Here is a 14,260-nt window from a genome sequence, read left to right on the forward strand (position 1 = left end):
GGAGCCCAAAGGCGCCTTTAAGGGGGGGAGTCGAAAAAACACACGTGGGCAAAAAGCGTTTTTTTTTTTGTGAACAAAGATAAATGACATCTAAAAGTCATGCATAAAGGCTAAAATGCTAAAAGGGCTTTTATCACTTTCTACGCCATCTAATGGGAAAATGTGGTTAATGCAGGGAAAAGGCAGAAGTATAATGATAATATCAATAAATTATATCATCTGGAAAAGTTTGGCGGACCAGATTAAAAATCTGAAAGATTGCCCATGCCTGGTCTAAAACACACTTCCGAAATTTAGGTATTTCAAAGAGTTGTGTGAATGGAAGTCTGTGAGAACCTGTAGACACTTCTGACTTGACTTGTCTTTTCTTCCAGGCATATATTGGGAGGTCAGTACATAGATATAACTCAGGTGTGCCCAATAAGTAGATTGTGATCTATCAGTAGATCACGAAGGAAGAACCCATAGATCATAAGCAATTAAAATAAAATAAAAATGAAAAAAATACAAAATATAGATGTCATTCTATTTGTAGATTAAATCTCTAGGACTAAAATAGCCATATAATTATGGTAGACTGCATTTTCCGGACTATAATTCACCCTTTTTCTTGCGACTATATGTTTTTTTTTTTCTCTTCATTACGCATTTTTTGACTGGTGCGACTTATACTCCGGAGCGACTTATAGTCCAGAAAATACAGTAGTATTGTGTCATAGAGCTACATTCTAGCCTGGTCATTGAGTACCACTGCCTTGTTGCATCTAGTCAATCGCATTCTCTGTTTCATGCGAGCCAAAAAAAAGACTATCCTTTAACAGCCCCGTTCTCTTCTCTCCTTGTGAAGTTTGACATGGATGGAGATGGTAAGATCACGACAGAAGAGCTGCGGTTGACTATGATAAAGCTGATGGGCGACCACATGACTCCTCGGGAGATAGACTCTATCGTGAAGGAAGCCGATGACAACGGAGATGGCACAGTGGATTTTGAAGGTAAGAACAGTGTTGGAAACACGGACCTTCGTCAGCTAATACGACACATTGGTGCGTTATCAACTCATCGAACCCTTTTGTCTTCCATGCAGAGTTCGTGGGAATGATGTCCCGTTAGTGAATGATGAAGTGCCCTGGACGTACCCCACCATCATATAGCCCCGATATACTGGCAGGATTTGAAGTATTAGCCGTGTATGCGCTACGTTGTAGCGCATACATTTTGGTCATTTAGTTGTTAGCCTGTAAAAAAAAAGATTCACATTAAAAAGGAACTCGAAAGACACAATTAATCCTTATTAATTGTGAAAAACCCACAACTACCCTGTGATGAATCAGATCAAACACTTTAATGGTTTGAAAGCCGTAGTCATTACGTTTACTTCACAATTACTGTATGTGTATAGCTGAAATGAAAAGACATGACATATCTCAGAGGGAATTAACCATTTAATATTTTTCATTTACTGAGACCTTCTTTTTTTTTACTGTGAATAAATAGTAACGACTGGTATCGAAGGAATATTATTTGCTTGAATATTCTGTAGCGATTTGGATCATTGATTTTTTGATGTTGTTTTCTGACTTTGTTTGTGTAGGCAGAGAACAAAGTGAGAATCTAACAAGGTATTAATAAACTTTTGAGTTTTTGGAGCCATCAGAAATGTCATCTTTACAGTCCGCCTGCATTTGAAACATTATAGGGGCTTAAGAACAATACGACGGTAGGCCGTGCTCAGTAAATGTAACTGTAAAACCTGATGCTCCTTTGTGATAACCTCCAAAAAAAAAAAAAAACAAACACGCAAAATACGTCTCCTATTTCACTTTAAAAATTTAGGAGTAATTACAACTAATGAATAAGTCGCGACTAAGCTTTTGATAAAAGCTTTCGATAGTATTTCCTGTTTCCTGATAGTTTGACACAGAAGACGTTTATTTATAGTAGTTGTAAGTATGGGGGAAAAAAAACTGTTTATTTAACATCTGCAGTTATATCATGTTAAATTACTTTTCTTTTCATCATTATATAGAGTTTTCAGCTAGAAGAATTCCTCCACTAGAGACACATTTTATGAGTATTTGTAGATATAAAATTGGAAGTTTGGCAGTTGCCAGTTGCTTTCGACGTAACTATTTTTCGGATTAAATGACCCGGATGACTGAGAACCTACACAGACAACAGAACAAGAATGTTTTTTTTTTCACATGTTCCATGCTTATTCATTTAAATAAATAATAATAAATACTAATATACTGTAGCATCTGGTCACTTTGTCCTCCAGCATCCTTCTTTTCTTTTTTTTTTTTTTTATTTGTTTCCTCTGAGTTTTCGATCTGTGTTGACCAACCTACTTCTGTTCCTGGACTAAAACCTCACTCATGTTTTGGGCTTGGGCTACTTTTACTTTTCTTTGGAATAATCTATAAATAATCTACTGGGTACAGATCCTCTTTGGACTACTGACTCTTCCTTTGCCTATGTTTGTATATTTGTCTATTTTTTAAATTAAATTAAATAATATGACTATATCTGGCTCTGCTTCGACTGCTCCCAGTGTATGTGCCTTTTTTTTACACTAAGCAACAACAACAAAAAAAGGTGTTACTTAAAAGCACTGCGCACATACAGTCATATTGTCAGAAATGAATCATATTATATCACAAAACCATTTTTTCTTATGGTAATTTAGCTCAGTTGAGATTTTTTTTAAAATTTTGACTTTGATTCATACACAGTTTTAAAACCATTATACATATATATATACAACTCGGAACCTTATATATGGCTGTAAAACGTTCAACACAATGACAGATGGGAAGGAAGTGCTAATATAATAATTCCATATGTAGTGGTTTGCCATCAGCAGACGGATAGATAGGGCCAATTAGTGAAACATATTTTCTTTTTCAGATGTGGAACCTCGGCAGAGACTTACCACACTAGTACTGCGGTCCCACCCCTTAAACGCTGCTGGCAATCCCCCAGTTGTTTCCTCGGGATTAACAACCCCTCCCTTCATAATTGTGACAGCTGGCCAAGTTAAAAGCAGCTGGAAAGGCTTAATCAGGGCATGACTGCAGTCCCTGAGGGCATCAGCCCCAATGTCCATAGCTCTTGTACTGCCCAGCTGCCAGGTATGCTGCAGCAACTAATCAACCTGAGCTTAGTGCAGGTGTGGGCAAACTTTATGACTGGCGGGGCACAATTGTCCTAAAATTGAACAGTGGGGCCGGGTCAGGAGCCGACATGTAAAAGTCATGCATAAAGGGTAAAATGTTAAAATACTTTTATCATTTTCTACGCAGTCTATTGGGAAAATGTATTGGAGGGAAAAGGCAGAAGTACAATGATAATATAAATACATTATATGTACATATAATTTTAGATTTATATAAGTTTGCCGGGCCGGATTAAAAAGCTGAATGGGCTGCATTCGGCCCCCAGGCCTTAGTTTGCCCATGCCTGGCTTAGTATGTTCACTGCCATTTCCCATGAAAACCAAACCAATTCTGTTTATGGGCTTGAGATCAGTAGCCCTGTCATTACATAACATAAAGACGCTTAAAAAAAATCTACCTGTTACAGCATGCTCACTCACAGCCAGCCTGTTGGTGGCACTGTGTGGATCTTGGTTTTGAATTTTTTTTGCAGTGCCATTATCGGGTATCTGTTTGTCCTGCACATTTTTTTTTATACTCTTTGCAAAATCTTTACATTCGTCTCCTGTTAACAAAACATCTGTTAACACACTTTTTTAAGTGGTTCGTAAAAGTGGTTTTAAATTTGACATTGTATATTTAAGCAAATGAGAAAACATTTTCACTGGAAAGGCCTTGGTTATTGCTTTTCTAAGTGCGGTTTTATAATGTGTAAACTGTATTACAAAACCAGAATCGATAAGACTAAAAGAAAAAAACAAATGATGTAATGCACTCTGGCCTGTCCTTTCCCTGATCCCCTGCTGATCCCTCTGACATCCAGCATTGAAGTTATTGTATTAATCCACCATAATCTCTCTCTCTCTCTCTTTGACTCCATTCTGAAATAAGGCCAGCTTCCTGCTGTCATGAACTCCAAAACTGACCTTCTGCAATTATCTCCCAACATGAACTGTGATCTTGCCTGGTCTTTGGTTCATTGGTTCCTGTTTTTTTTTTTTTTTTTTCAGAAGTCCTGCTAATCCTTCATGGAAGTAATATCCAATTGAGCTCCAGGCCTGAGGTCAACCTAAGAGCTATACAAAAGACTGGCTCTTGGCTTTTCCTGTTTTCATTTGTCTGTTAAGTTATATTATATATTATGTTACATATGCGCAGTTAGCTGGTTTCATTTGGTTCATAAAGCCAAACTGCCTTAGTTAAACCATACAGAAATATATAAATTATGTATTTATTGAACATATTTTTAAATTCTCCTAATTCCTCCTCTGATAAAATTACCTGATTAAATTATAATATTGTACTTGTGGTTGAATTATACATTAATTAATTAATTTAAAAAATCGATATAATGTATTTTTTCTTTTGTTTAATATTTATAGAAATGTAACTTATTCACGATTTTTTTTTTCCCTGTTACTTTTTACTGACTTTTTTTTAGACGGCCAGATTTCGGAGAGGAAACCGGAAACGGATGTTGTCCTCTCGTAAGTGCATCATGTCTGTCTTCCCTTTTCGCCGGCACGTTTTCGTGTTTATTGGCGTTGTTAAATAAGCAAATGCGCAAAAATAACGTCCTCGCTGACATAAGATAATAACAATCATAATGTACATTTACAAATTCACTATGTTAAATCGCCGTATGCTTCTCGGTAGAATCTGCTAATGCACTTGCATTACTTCGCACTGTACTGTGTAAATTGAAATAGGTCGTTCCTTCACTGTGTTAAATCGCCGTATTCTTCTCGGTAGAATCTGCTATTGCACTTGCATTACTCCGCAATGGAATATAAGTACTGTGTAAATTGAAATAGGTCGTTCTTGTTAATAAAACTGTTGGCTTTATGTCATTGTATATCCGAATGGAAACCCGAGACTTAAGTAACCTTAATATTTGTCACATATGCAAAGTATGACCAAGGATCGATTGCCGAAATAACTGGTTAGCTTTGACCTGAGCTGCATGTGTATCTGAATGATGCACAAAATCGAATTTATGTTAATAATCACACGAAAAGTATGCAAAGATTTTTAGCTGTTTTCTCCAGCAGTCTAAAATAGGCAGATAGAGGATTAGATTGCATTAAACATTGAAATATACATCATTCGGTTGTTGGATTAGGTGTTGTCCTACGGACTTTACCTTTCCCCAAATTATGTAGTTGAATTTAGATGTAAAGGTTCACTTGTAAATGGAAGAATAGCGTGCAACTAAAGTTCTATAAAAAAAATGTTGTTTGTCAAATTTAAAAGTGTGTAAAATCACCCGGTTGACATGAATATTAAAGTGTAAACGTAAAGGGAAAACAAGTTTCGTGACTACCTTTGGTCATCGTTACGCAGTGGTAGCCATCTTGTTCCTGAAGACCTTTACTGAAACTTGATGATAACATCTAGCATTTAGCCTTAAAAAATAAAATAAAAAGCTTATTCTACACAAAAAGGAAACCCGCCTTTAAAGAACTCTTAGAATTACTGAAAAAGAAGTAAGTTTAGCATTTTCTTGCCTGGGTTACCTAACATTTCAAATGCTGTATTTTCAAACTTCTGTTAACAAATATTGTTAACAGAACAATTTTCTGCTTTAATTAGAATCGCCCCCTAAGAATCTAATTTAAGTGGCCTTTTAAGACAAGCCGTTATTTAGAATAACAATATGGTTAGAATTTTAATTAGAGGGAAAACCTATATAATAATTATTTGTTGATGTAAGTTGATGTGTGCATTGACATTTTAATGGCAGTTTGCTAATATTGCCCATTGCGGTTGGTTACTGGTTAAATTTCACTATTGTTTTCTCTCATTGACACAGGTCGGCACTGATGTTGTCAGCGTGTAAAAAGCTCACCAGGACATTTTTATTCCACAGCTGCATAAAACGTCCCTCTGCACTTATATCCACCCTGCTATCTGTGCCTTCACCTCTTCACAATCACATTCTGGTAACAAACAAGAAAACCCCATTTTCCTTCAATCAGCCCTCAGTCTTTCCCTTGTGTTATATCACCGACCGTGGCCCGATGGAGCTCAAAGAGGTGGTGCAGATACTGGAGCAGCTTGCCCCCCTGTCGCTTGCAGAGTCGTGGGACAATGTTGGCCTGTTGGTTGAGCCCTGCAAATCCCGGCCCATTAAGACCATACTGTTAACCAATGACCTCACACAGGCCGTTATGGACGAAGCAGAGGCTGCGAACTGCGACCTCATAATCTCCTATCACCCGCCTTTGTTTCGGCCAGTCAAGCGTCTAATTCAGAAAGACTGGAAGCAACGGTTGGCGTTACGGGCAGTGGAGGCCGGCATAGCGATTTTCTCACCTCACACTTCATGGGACAGTGTTAAAGGGGGGCTGAATGACTGGCTGCTGGAGGGACTGGGTAAGACATGGTCCTTCTGAAGGGGAAACTGTTACATACACTTTACATGTGGCGCTTGTACCATGTGTATTTAACGAATGTACAAGATAACATGTGACCCGTGACACTGACCTATTGGACTTTTTTTTCTGACCCAGTTCTTTTAACGTTTTCTGTTATCTGTTTGTCCTTCCCAGGTAGTGGCCAGGTGTCTGTGCTGAGTCAAGCCCTCAGTGGAGCCCCCCTCAGTTATAAGCTGGAGTTCATGGTCAGAAGCACAGCGGAACTTAGCACGGTGGTGGAAGAACTGAGGGCACGTGCTGGAGGAGAAACGCTGAAGCCTTTGACAAACAGGTCTTGCTCTAATAAATGTCCAGTATATATTTGCTCAGTAATGGACCATGGACGATTGGTCAAACTTTGGCTTTCTGCTTTCTGCCCTAGAAAATGGTCAGAAGTGCCTGTAGTGTCCTATCTTCCTATTTCATCTAAATAGGATTGAGTTAAATTGAGGACCTTGAGGAAAACATATTACTATTAGTACGTCGATCATACAAGGTTTATGTTGAATATATTACACAACAGTACCGTCATTTCCGGACTATTGAGTGCACCTAAATAATTATAATTATAATAATAATTAAATAAATAATAAATTATTAAATAAATAATTAAATTATAATAATTAAATTATAATAAATAATTAAATAAAATAAATAAATAATAATTAGTGCACCCACTAATTTTAAAAATAAAAAAAATTGTACATGTATTGGCCGCACTTCCCTAACTTGGGATATTCACACTGAAAGATTTTTTTTTTTTCACTTTCAATTAAATAAATGCGAACACGGCTGGTTAGCCCCAGAGCTAACGTTAGCTCTGGGGCTAATTAAATTACGGTACGTAAAAATTGTATTATAGTAGACAGATGTACTTTATTGATCCACAGGTGGAAACAATGAAAAATATACTTAAACTAAGATACTCCTAGATTGACAGGAGTATAAATGCCTAAAACAATAAAACAATAGCAGTGTCGGTATGTTTACTTTTTAAACAGTGTGGACGACAGTGGGATCCTTGTGAGTGTAACCTGTAGTGACTCGGCGTTGACTCCCAGCGTTCAGACTCTGTTGCAACACACTGCTCCCAGCCAGTCCCTCAACATCCTAAAGTTAGAGCAGGTGCAGTAAGATCCACACTTTGACAAAAAAAAAAGTTTTTTCATTCTTTTATCTATCCACATTATCAAACCAACACATTTCTCCCCGCAGCCGCCACTGCTGGGCCATGGCCAAGGCCGACTCGGCGTTTTGGACCAGCCTGTATCTGTGGCGAAAGCCATTGAGAAAATGAAGTCTCACCTGGGATTGAATCACCTTCGCTTGGCTTTGGGATTTGGGAGAACACTAGGTAAGAAACCAGTAAAAAATAATGTAAAGGTCTACGAGGATAATGGTCGGAGAAATTTCAATCACGGTAGAGCCTGAGAGCGATGGCCATATGGCAAAACGCAAGGAAAATCAGTGTCACTGTTCAAAAATACAGTTACATCGACGGCGGAGTAGGTTTCTCGTTTCTCCTCTTTTTCAAGAGGCTTCTTCAGTTCTGAACTGAACAGAATTGAAGAAGGCTCCTGGATGAGAGGTGAAACGTCTTCAAGAAACCTACTCCGTCCAGTTGCCCTCCATGTAACTTTTTTTTGGATAAGATGACCTTTATGACTGAGAACCGACACAGACGAGTGTCACTGTTGTTTTATTGGAAGCTCAGATCACTTTATTACAATTTTAATCTGTTCTAAATCTTGCCGTTTTTTTATACCAATCCTCAGTCTGTTTGATTAAGAAATAAAAGTGTCTCATCTTCAAGTCAGTACGTTCTGAATCAACTGTTCTCTTTGTTGTGAAATATTTCAGATTCCTCTGTGCGTACTGTAGCTGTATGTGCCGGATCGGGAGCATCAGTTCTGTGTGGGGTCAAAGCAGACCTCTACATCACAGGTACACGTTCCGGCCGACCCTCGCCCCCACTTTTTGACCACACCCACTGGGTGTGACTGCTGTTAATGCCGAATGAGTCTAAGCCAGTTGTTTTAGTGATCCCTAGTATCCTTTGTTCTAGGTGAGATGTCCCACCATGAGGTCCTGGACGCCGTAGAGAAGGGCACCAGTGTGATCCTCAGTGAGCACAGCAACAGCGAACGAGGTTTTCTGGCTGTGTTCAGGGAGAGGCTGCTCCTGCGTCTTCCCGACTCAGTCGCTGTGGTTCTGTCTAAATCTGACAGAGACCCACTGGAGGTGGTCTGAGTGCCATGACAGTAATAAAAAAAAAGAAAAAAAAGGAAATTAAGCCTAAAAAGAAACCTTAATATAATTGATCTCACGATGGGATTGATAAATAAACTGTCTAATATTAGCTTGACTCTGTGCTTTTATTTTGGTGTCTTATTGGATGGTACAGTTTTAAATCAAATGCAACGACCAATCATTTTTAGACAACCTCACATTGTATATGTATAGAGGACAACTGGAGATTGAGGGGAAAAAGAACCATCTGACGTGCGTTTACTGATATTCATTTTTGAGCGAGAATCAAGAGGCTTCGGGAAACTTCCCTGTGAGATCTCTGGCTCATGTCTTTATGTCTTTATCGTGTATAATTCTATTTATATTTTGCTTTTAATTCACTGTATGTGACAATAACCATGTCCATAAATCTTTTCTTCTTTTTCTTTCGGCTTTGTCCCTTTTTTTTTCAGGGGTTGCCACAGCGAATCATTGATTTCCATCTCTCCCTGCTCCTTGACTCCAACTATCTGCATGTCCTCCCTTCTTTTTTGTCTTTGACCCACAGTAGTCCAATTTCCACCAGTATCCTGTAGGTCAACAGCACTGTTTTTTTTTAAAAATTATTATTATCATAAATTTTCTATTTATTTATTTTATTTATTTACTATTAATATAATTATTAATAACAATGTCCATAAATATGTATACATATGTCATAGACATACTGTATATATGGACATTATCTATTATCTATTTCCACCAGTACCCTGTAGGTCAACAGCACTGTTTTTTTTTAAAAATTATTATTATCATAAATTTTCTATTTATTTATTTTATTTATTTACTATTAATATAATTATTAATAACAATGTCCATAAATATGTATACATATGTCATAGACATACTGTATATATGGACATTATCTATTATCTATTTCCACCAGTACCCTGTAGGTCAACAGCACTGTTTTTTTTTAAAAATTATTATTATCATAAATTTTCTATTTATTTATTTTATTTATTTACTATTAATATAATTATTAATAACAATGTCCATAAATATGTATACATATGTCATAGACATACTGTATATATGGACATTATCTATTATCTATTTCCACCAGTACCCTGTAGGTCAACAGCACTGTTTTTTTTTAAAAATTATTATTATCATAAATTTTCTATTTATTTATTTTATTTATTTACTATTAATATAATTATTAATAACAATGTCCATAAATATGTATACATATGTCATAGACATACTGTATATATGGACATTATCTATTATCTATTTCCACCAGTACCCTGTAGGTCAACAGCACTGTTTTTTTTTAAAAATTATTATTATCATAAATTTTCTATTTATTTATTTTATTTATTTACTATTAATATAATTATTAATAACAATGTCCATAAATATGTATACATATGTCATAGACATACTGTATATATGGACATTATCTATTATCTATTTCCACCAGTACCCTGTAGGTCAACAGCACTGTTTTTTTTTAAAAATTATTATTATCATAAATTTTCTATTTATTTATTTTATTTATTTACTATTAATATAATTATTAATAACAATGTCCATAAATATGTATACATATGTCATAGACATACTGTATATATGGACATTATCTATTATCTATTTCCACCAGTACCCTGTAGGTCAACAGCACTGTTTTTTTTTAAAAATTATTATTATCATAAATTTTCTATTTATTTATTTTATTTATTTACTATTAATATAATTATTAATAACAATGTCCATAAATATGTATACATATGTCATAGACATACTGTATATATGGACATTATCTATTATCTATTTCCACCAGTACCCTGTAGGTCAACAGCACTGTTTTTTTTTAAAAATTATTATTATCATAAATTTTCTATTTATTTATTTTATTTATTTACTATTAATATAATTATTAATAACAATGTCCATAAATATGTATACATATGTCATAGACATACTGTATATATGGACATTATCTATTATCTATTTCCACCAGTACCCTGTAGGTCAACAGCACTGTTTTTTTTTAAAAATTATTATTATCATAAATTTTCTATTTATTTATTTTATTTATTTACTATTAATATAATTATTAATAACAATGTCCATAAATATGTATACATATGTCATAGACATACTGTATATATGGACATTATCTATTATCTATTTCCACCAGTACCCTGTAGGTCAACAGCACTGTTTTTTTTTAAAAATTATTATTATCATAAATTTTCTATTTATTTATTTTATTTATTTACTATTAATATAATTATTAATAACAATGTCCATAAATATGTATACATATGTCATAGACATACTGTATATATGGACATTATCTATTATCTATTTCCACCAGTACCCTGTAGGTCAACAGCACTGTTTTTTTTTAAAAATTATTATTATCATAAATTTTCTATTTATTTATTTTATTTATTTACTATTAATATAATTATTAATAACAATGTCCATAAATATGTATACATATGTCATAGACATACTGTATATATGGACATTATCTATTATCTATTTCCACCAGTACCCTGTAGGTCAACAGCACTGTTTTTTTTTAAAAATTATTATTATCATAAATTTTCTATTTATTTATTTTATTTATTTACTATTAATATAATTATTAATAACAATGTCCATAAATATGTATACATATGTCATAGACATACTGTATATATGGACATTATCTATTATCTATTTCCACCAGTACCCTGTAGGTCAACAGCACTGTTTTTTTTTAAAAATTATTATTATCATAAATTTTCTATTTATTTATTTTATTTATTTACTATTAATATAATTATTAATAACAATGTCCATAAATATGTATACATATGTCATAGACATACTGTATATATGGACATTATCTATTATCTATTTCCACCAGTACCCTGTAGGTCAACAGCACTGTTTTTTTTTAAAAATTATTATTATCATAAATTTTCTATTTATTTATTTTATTTATTTACTATTAATATAATTATTAATAACAATGTCCATAAATATGTATACATATGTCATAGACATACTGTATATATGGACATTATCTATTATCTATTTCCACCAGTACCCTGTAGGTCAACAGCACTGTTTTTTTTTAAAAATTATTATTATCATAAATTTTCTATTTATTTATTTTATTTATTTACTATTAATATAATTATTAATAACAATGTCCATAAATATGTATACATATGTCATAGACATACTGTATATATGGACATTATCTATTATCTATTTCCACCAGTACCCTGTAGGTCAACAGCACTGTTTTTTTTTAAAAATTATTATTATCATAAATTTTCTATTTATTTATTTTATTTATTTACTATTAATATAATTATTAATAACAATGTCCATAAATATGTATACATATGTCATAGACATACTGTATATATGGACATTATCTATTATCTATTTCCACCAGTACCCTGTAGGTCAACAGCACTGTTTTTTTTTAAAAATTATTATTATCATAAATTTTCTATTTATTTATTTTATTTATTTACTATTAATATAATTATTAATAACAATGTCCATAAATATGTATACATATGTCATAGACATACTGTATATATGGACATTATCTATTATCTATTTCCACCAGTACCCTGTAGGTCAACAGCACTGTTTTTTTTTAAAAATTATTATTATCATAAATTTTCTATTTATTTATTTTATTTATTTACTATTAATATAATTATTAATAACAATGTCCATAAATATGTATACATATGTCATAGACATACTGTATATATGGACATTATCTATTATCTATTTCCACCAGTACCCTGTAGGTCAACAGCACTGTTTTTTTTTAAAAATTATTATTATCATAAATTTTCTATTTATTTATTTTATTTATTTACTATTAATATAATTATTAATAACAATGTCCATAAATATGTATACATATGTCATAGACATACTGTATATATGGACATTATCTATTATCTATTTCCACCAGTACCCTGTAGGTCAACAGCACTGTTTTTTTTTAAAAATTATTATTATCATAAATTTTCTATTTATTTATTTTATTTATTTACTATTAATATAATTATTAATAACAATGTCCATAAATATGTATACATATGTCATAGACATACTGTATATATGGACATTATCTATTATCTATTTCCACCAGTACCCTGTAGGTCAACAGCACTGTTTTTTTTTAAAAATTATTATTATCATAAATTTTCTATTTATTTATTTTATTTATTTACTATTAATATAATTATTAATAACAATGTCCATAAATATGTATACATATGTCATAGACATACTGTATATATGGACATTATCTATTATCTATTTCCACCAGTACCCTGTAGGTCAACAGCACTGTTTTTTTTTAAAAATTATTATTATCATAAATTTTCTATTTATTTATTTTATTTATTTACTATTAATATAATTATTAATAACAATGTCCATAATTCTGGTACGTAAGGGCCATGGTAGTTTCCTGAAGTGCCTTCCTCTGTCTTGCGGCAGAATTGTCTCTGATAGTTCATGTTGGAGAAGGTGTCGAGGTGAGGCGGGAGCGTGGAAACATTTGGCCGTGACTGTGAAGTCCACACACACACACCTATATAACAGCGCAAGCCACCAGGGGAGACATTTGTTGTAGCACAGGATAGCAAAAGGGTCCGAAACAGAACCAAGAAGGAAGAGTGGGATTAGTTTGTTTCAAGGAAGTCCGCAGTTGGACGCTCTACCATCGGTAGTGAAGTCGAAGAAGGGAGCGGTGAAGAGGGATGAGGGATTTTGAGAAGAAGTAAGAAGGAAAAAAAAACATTTGTGTGAGAGAATGCTGAGTACAGAGATGTACCCTAGTCTGACTCTGGGACCGCAGAGGATCGGAGACTGCTTTTACAGAGGTGAGAGGACTCTTTCTCTGTGTGTGTGTGTGAATGTTTGTCATTGTGTATTCCAAGTTTTCAATGTAGACCAGGTGTCTGTGGCGGGCCACAATCGGTCCCGAAACTTGAACAGGGGGGGGGCGGGTCAAGAGCAGATTGATAGAACTAAGATAAATGACATGTAAAAGTCATGCATAAAGGCTAAAACGCTAAAACGCTTTTATCATTTTCTACGCCATCTACTGGGGAAATACGGGTATTGCAGGGAAATGGCAGAAGTATAATAACAATATAAATAAATTGTATCATTTGGAAAAGTTTGGCGGCCGGATTAAAAAGCTGAACGGGCTGCATCCGGCCCCCGGGCCTTAGTTTGCCTAATGTAGACTACGCCTACCTCTCCCTTCGGCTCTTTAAAAAAAAATCCAAATCTTTCTTTCTTTCTCTTTTTTTTCTAAGAGCGTGAGGGAGGTGGCCCCACGTCACTGTTCCATCCAACGTGTGACGCCACGGCCAAACCCCTGACACAGAGGTTGTTGGCGACCCGCCC

At 34.0% G+C, this 14,260-nt stretch overlaps 2 protein-coding genes across 3 annotated transcripts in view; both read left to right on the plus strand.

Annotated features, from left to right (window-relative positions):
• The window catches only part of cabp5a (calcium binding protein 5a), a 7,192-nt gene extending 2,633 nt beyond the window's left edge, over positions 1-4,559 (plus strand). Inside the window, exons 6-7 of the mRNA XM_008314662.3 lie at positions 707-995; positions 1,088-4,559. Coding sequence (XP_008312884.2) covers positions 707-995; positions 1,088-1,113 — 315 coding nt within the window. The 3' untranslated portion in view covers positions 1,114-4,559. The remainder of the gene's footprint in view (positions 1-706; positions 996-1,087) is intronic.
• A 16-nt stretch (positions 4,560-4,575) lies between these two features.
• On the plus strand, positions 4,576-8,867 carry nif3l1 (NIF3 NGG1 interacting factor 3-like 1 (S. cerevisiae)). Of its 2 annotated transcripts, none has more exons than XM_008314606.3 (7): positions 4,576-4,645; positions 5,971-6,533; positions 6,710-6,866; positions 7,576-7,699; positions 7,790-7,928; positions 8,435-8,518; positions 8,640-8,867. In XM_008314606.3, the coding sequence occupies exons 2-7, from the start codon at positions 5,981-5,983 to the stop codon at positions 8,822-8,824; spliced, it is 1,242 nt and encodes a 413-aa protein (XP_008312828.1). In that variant the 5' UTR covers positions 4,576-4,645; positions 5,971-5,980; the 3' UTR covers positions 8,825-8,867. The 2 variants fall into 2 exon arrangements, with proteins under 2 accessions (XP_008312828.1, XP_016889999.1); XM_017034510.2 differs by lacking the exon at positions 4,576-4,645 and adding an exon at positions 4,881-5,644.
• The last annotated feature ends 5,393 nt before the right edge of the window (positions 8,868-14,260 follow it).

This window comes from Cynoglossus semilaevis, chromosome 8 (genome assembly GCF_000523025.1).
Source record: "Cynoglossus semilaevis isolate Cse_v1.0 chromosome 8, Cse_v1.0, whole genome shotgun sequence".
NCBI lineage: Eukaryota > Metazoa > Chordata > Actinopteri > Pleuronectiformes > Cynoglossidae > Cynoglossus > Cynoglossus semilaevis.

Excerpts from the sequence above, each read along its gene's own strand:
- nif3l1 (XM_008314606.3), top strand. The coding sequence starts at position 5,981 with ATGTTGTCAGCGTGTAAAAAGCTCACCAGGACATTTTTATTCCACAGC. Across the intron at positions 6,534-6,709 it reads CTGGCTGCTGGAGGGACTGG|GTAGTGGCCAGGTGTCTGTG; the intron begins GTAAGACATGGT and ends TGTCCTTCCCAG. Across the intron at positions 6,867-7,575 it reads CTGAAGCCTTTGACAAACAG|TGTGGACGACAGTGGGATCC; the intron begins GTCTTGCTCTAA and ends CTTTTTAAACAG.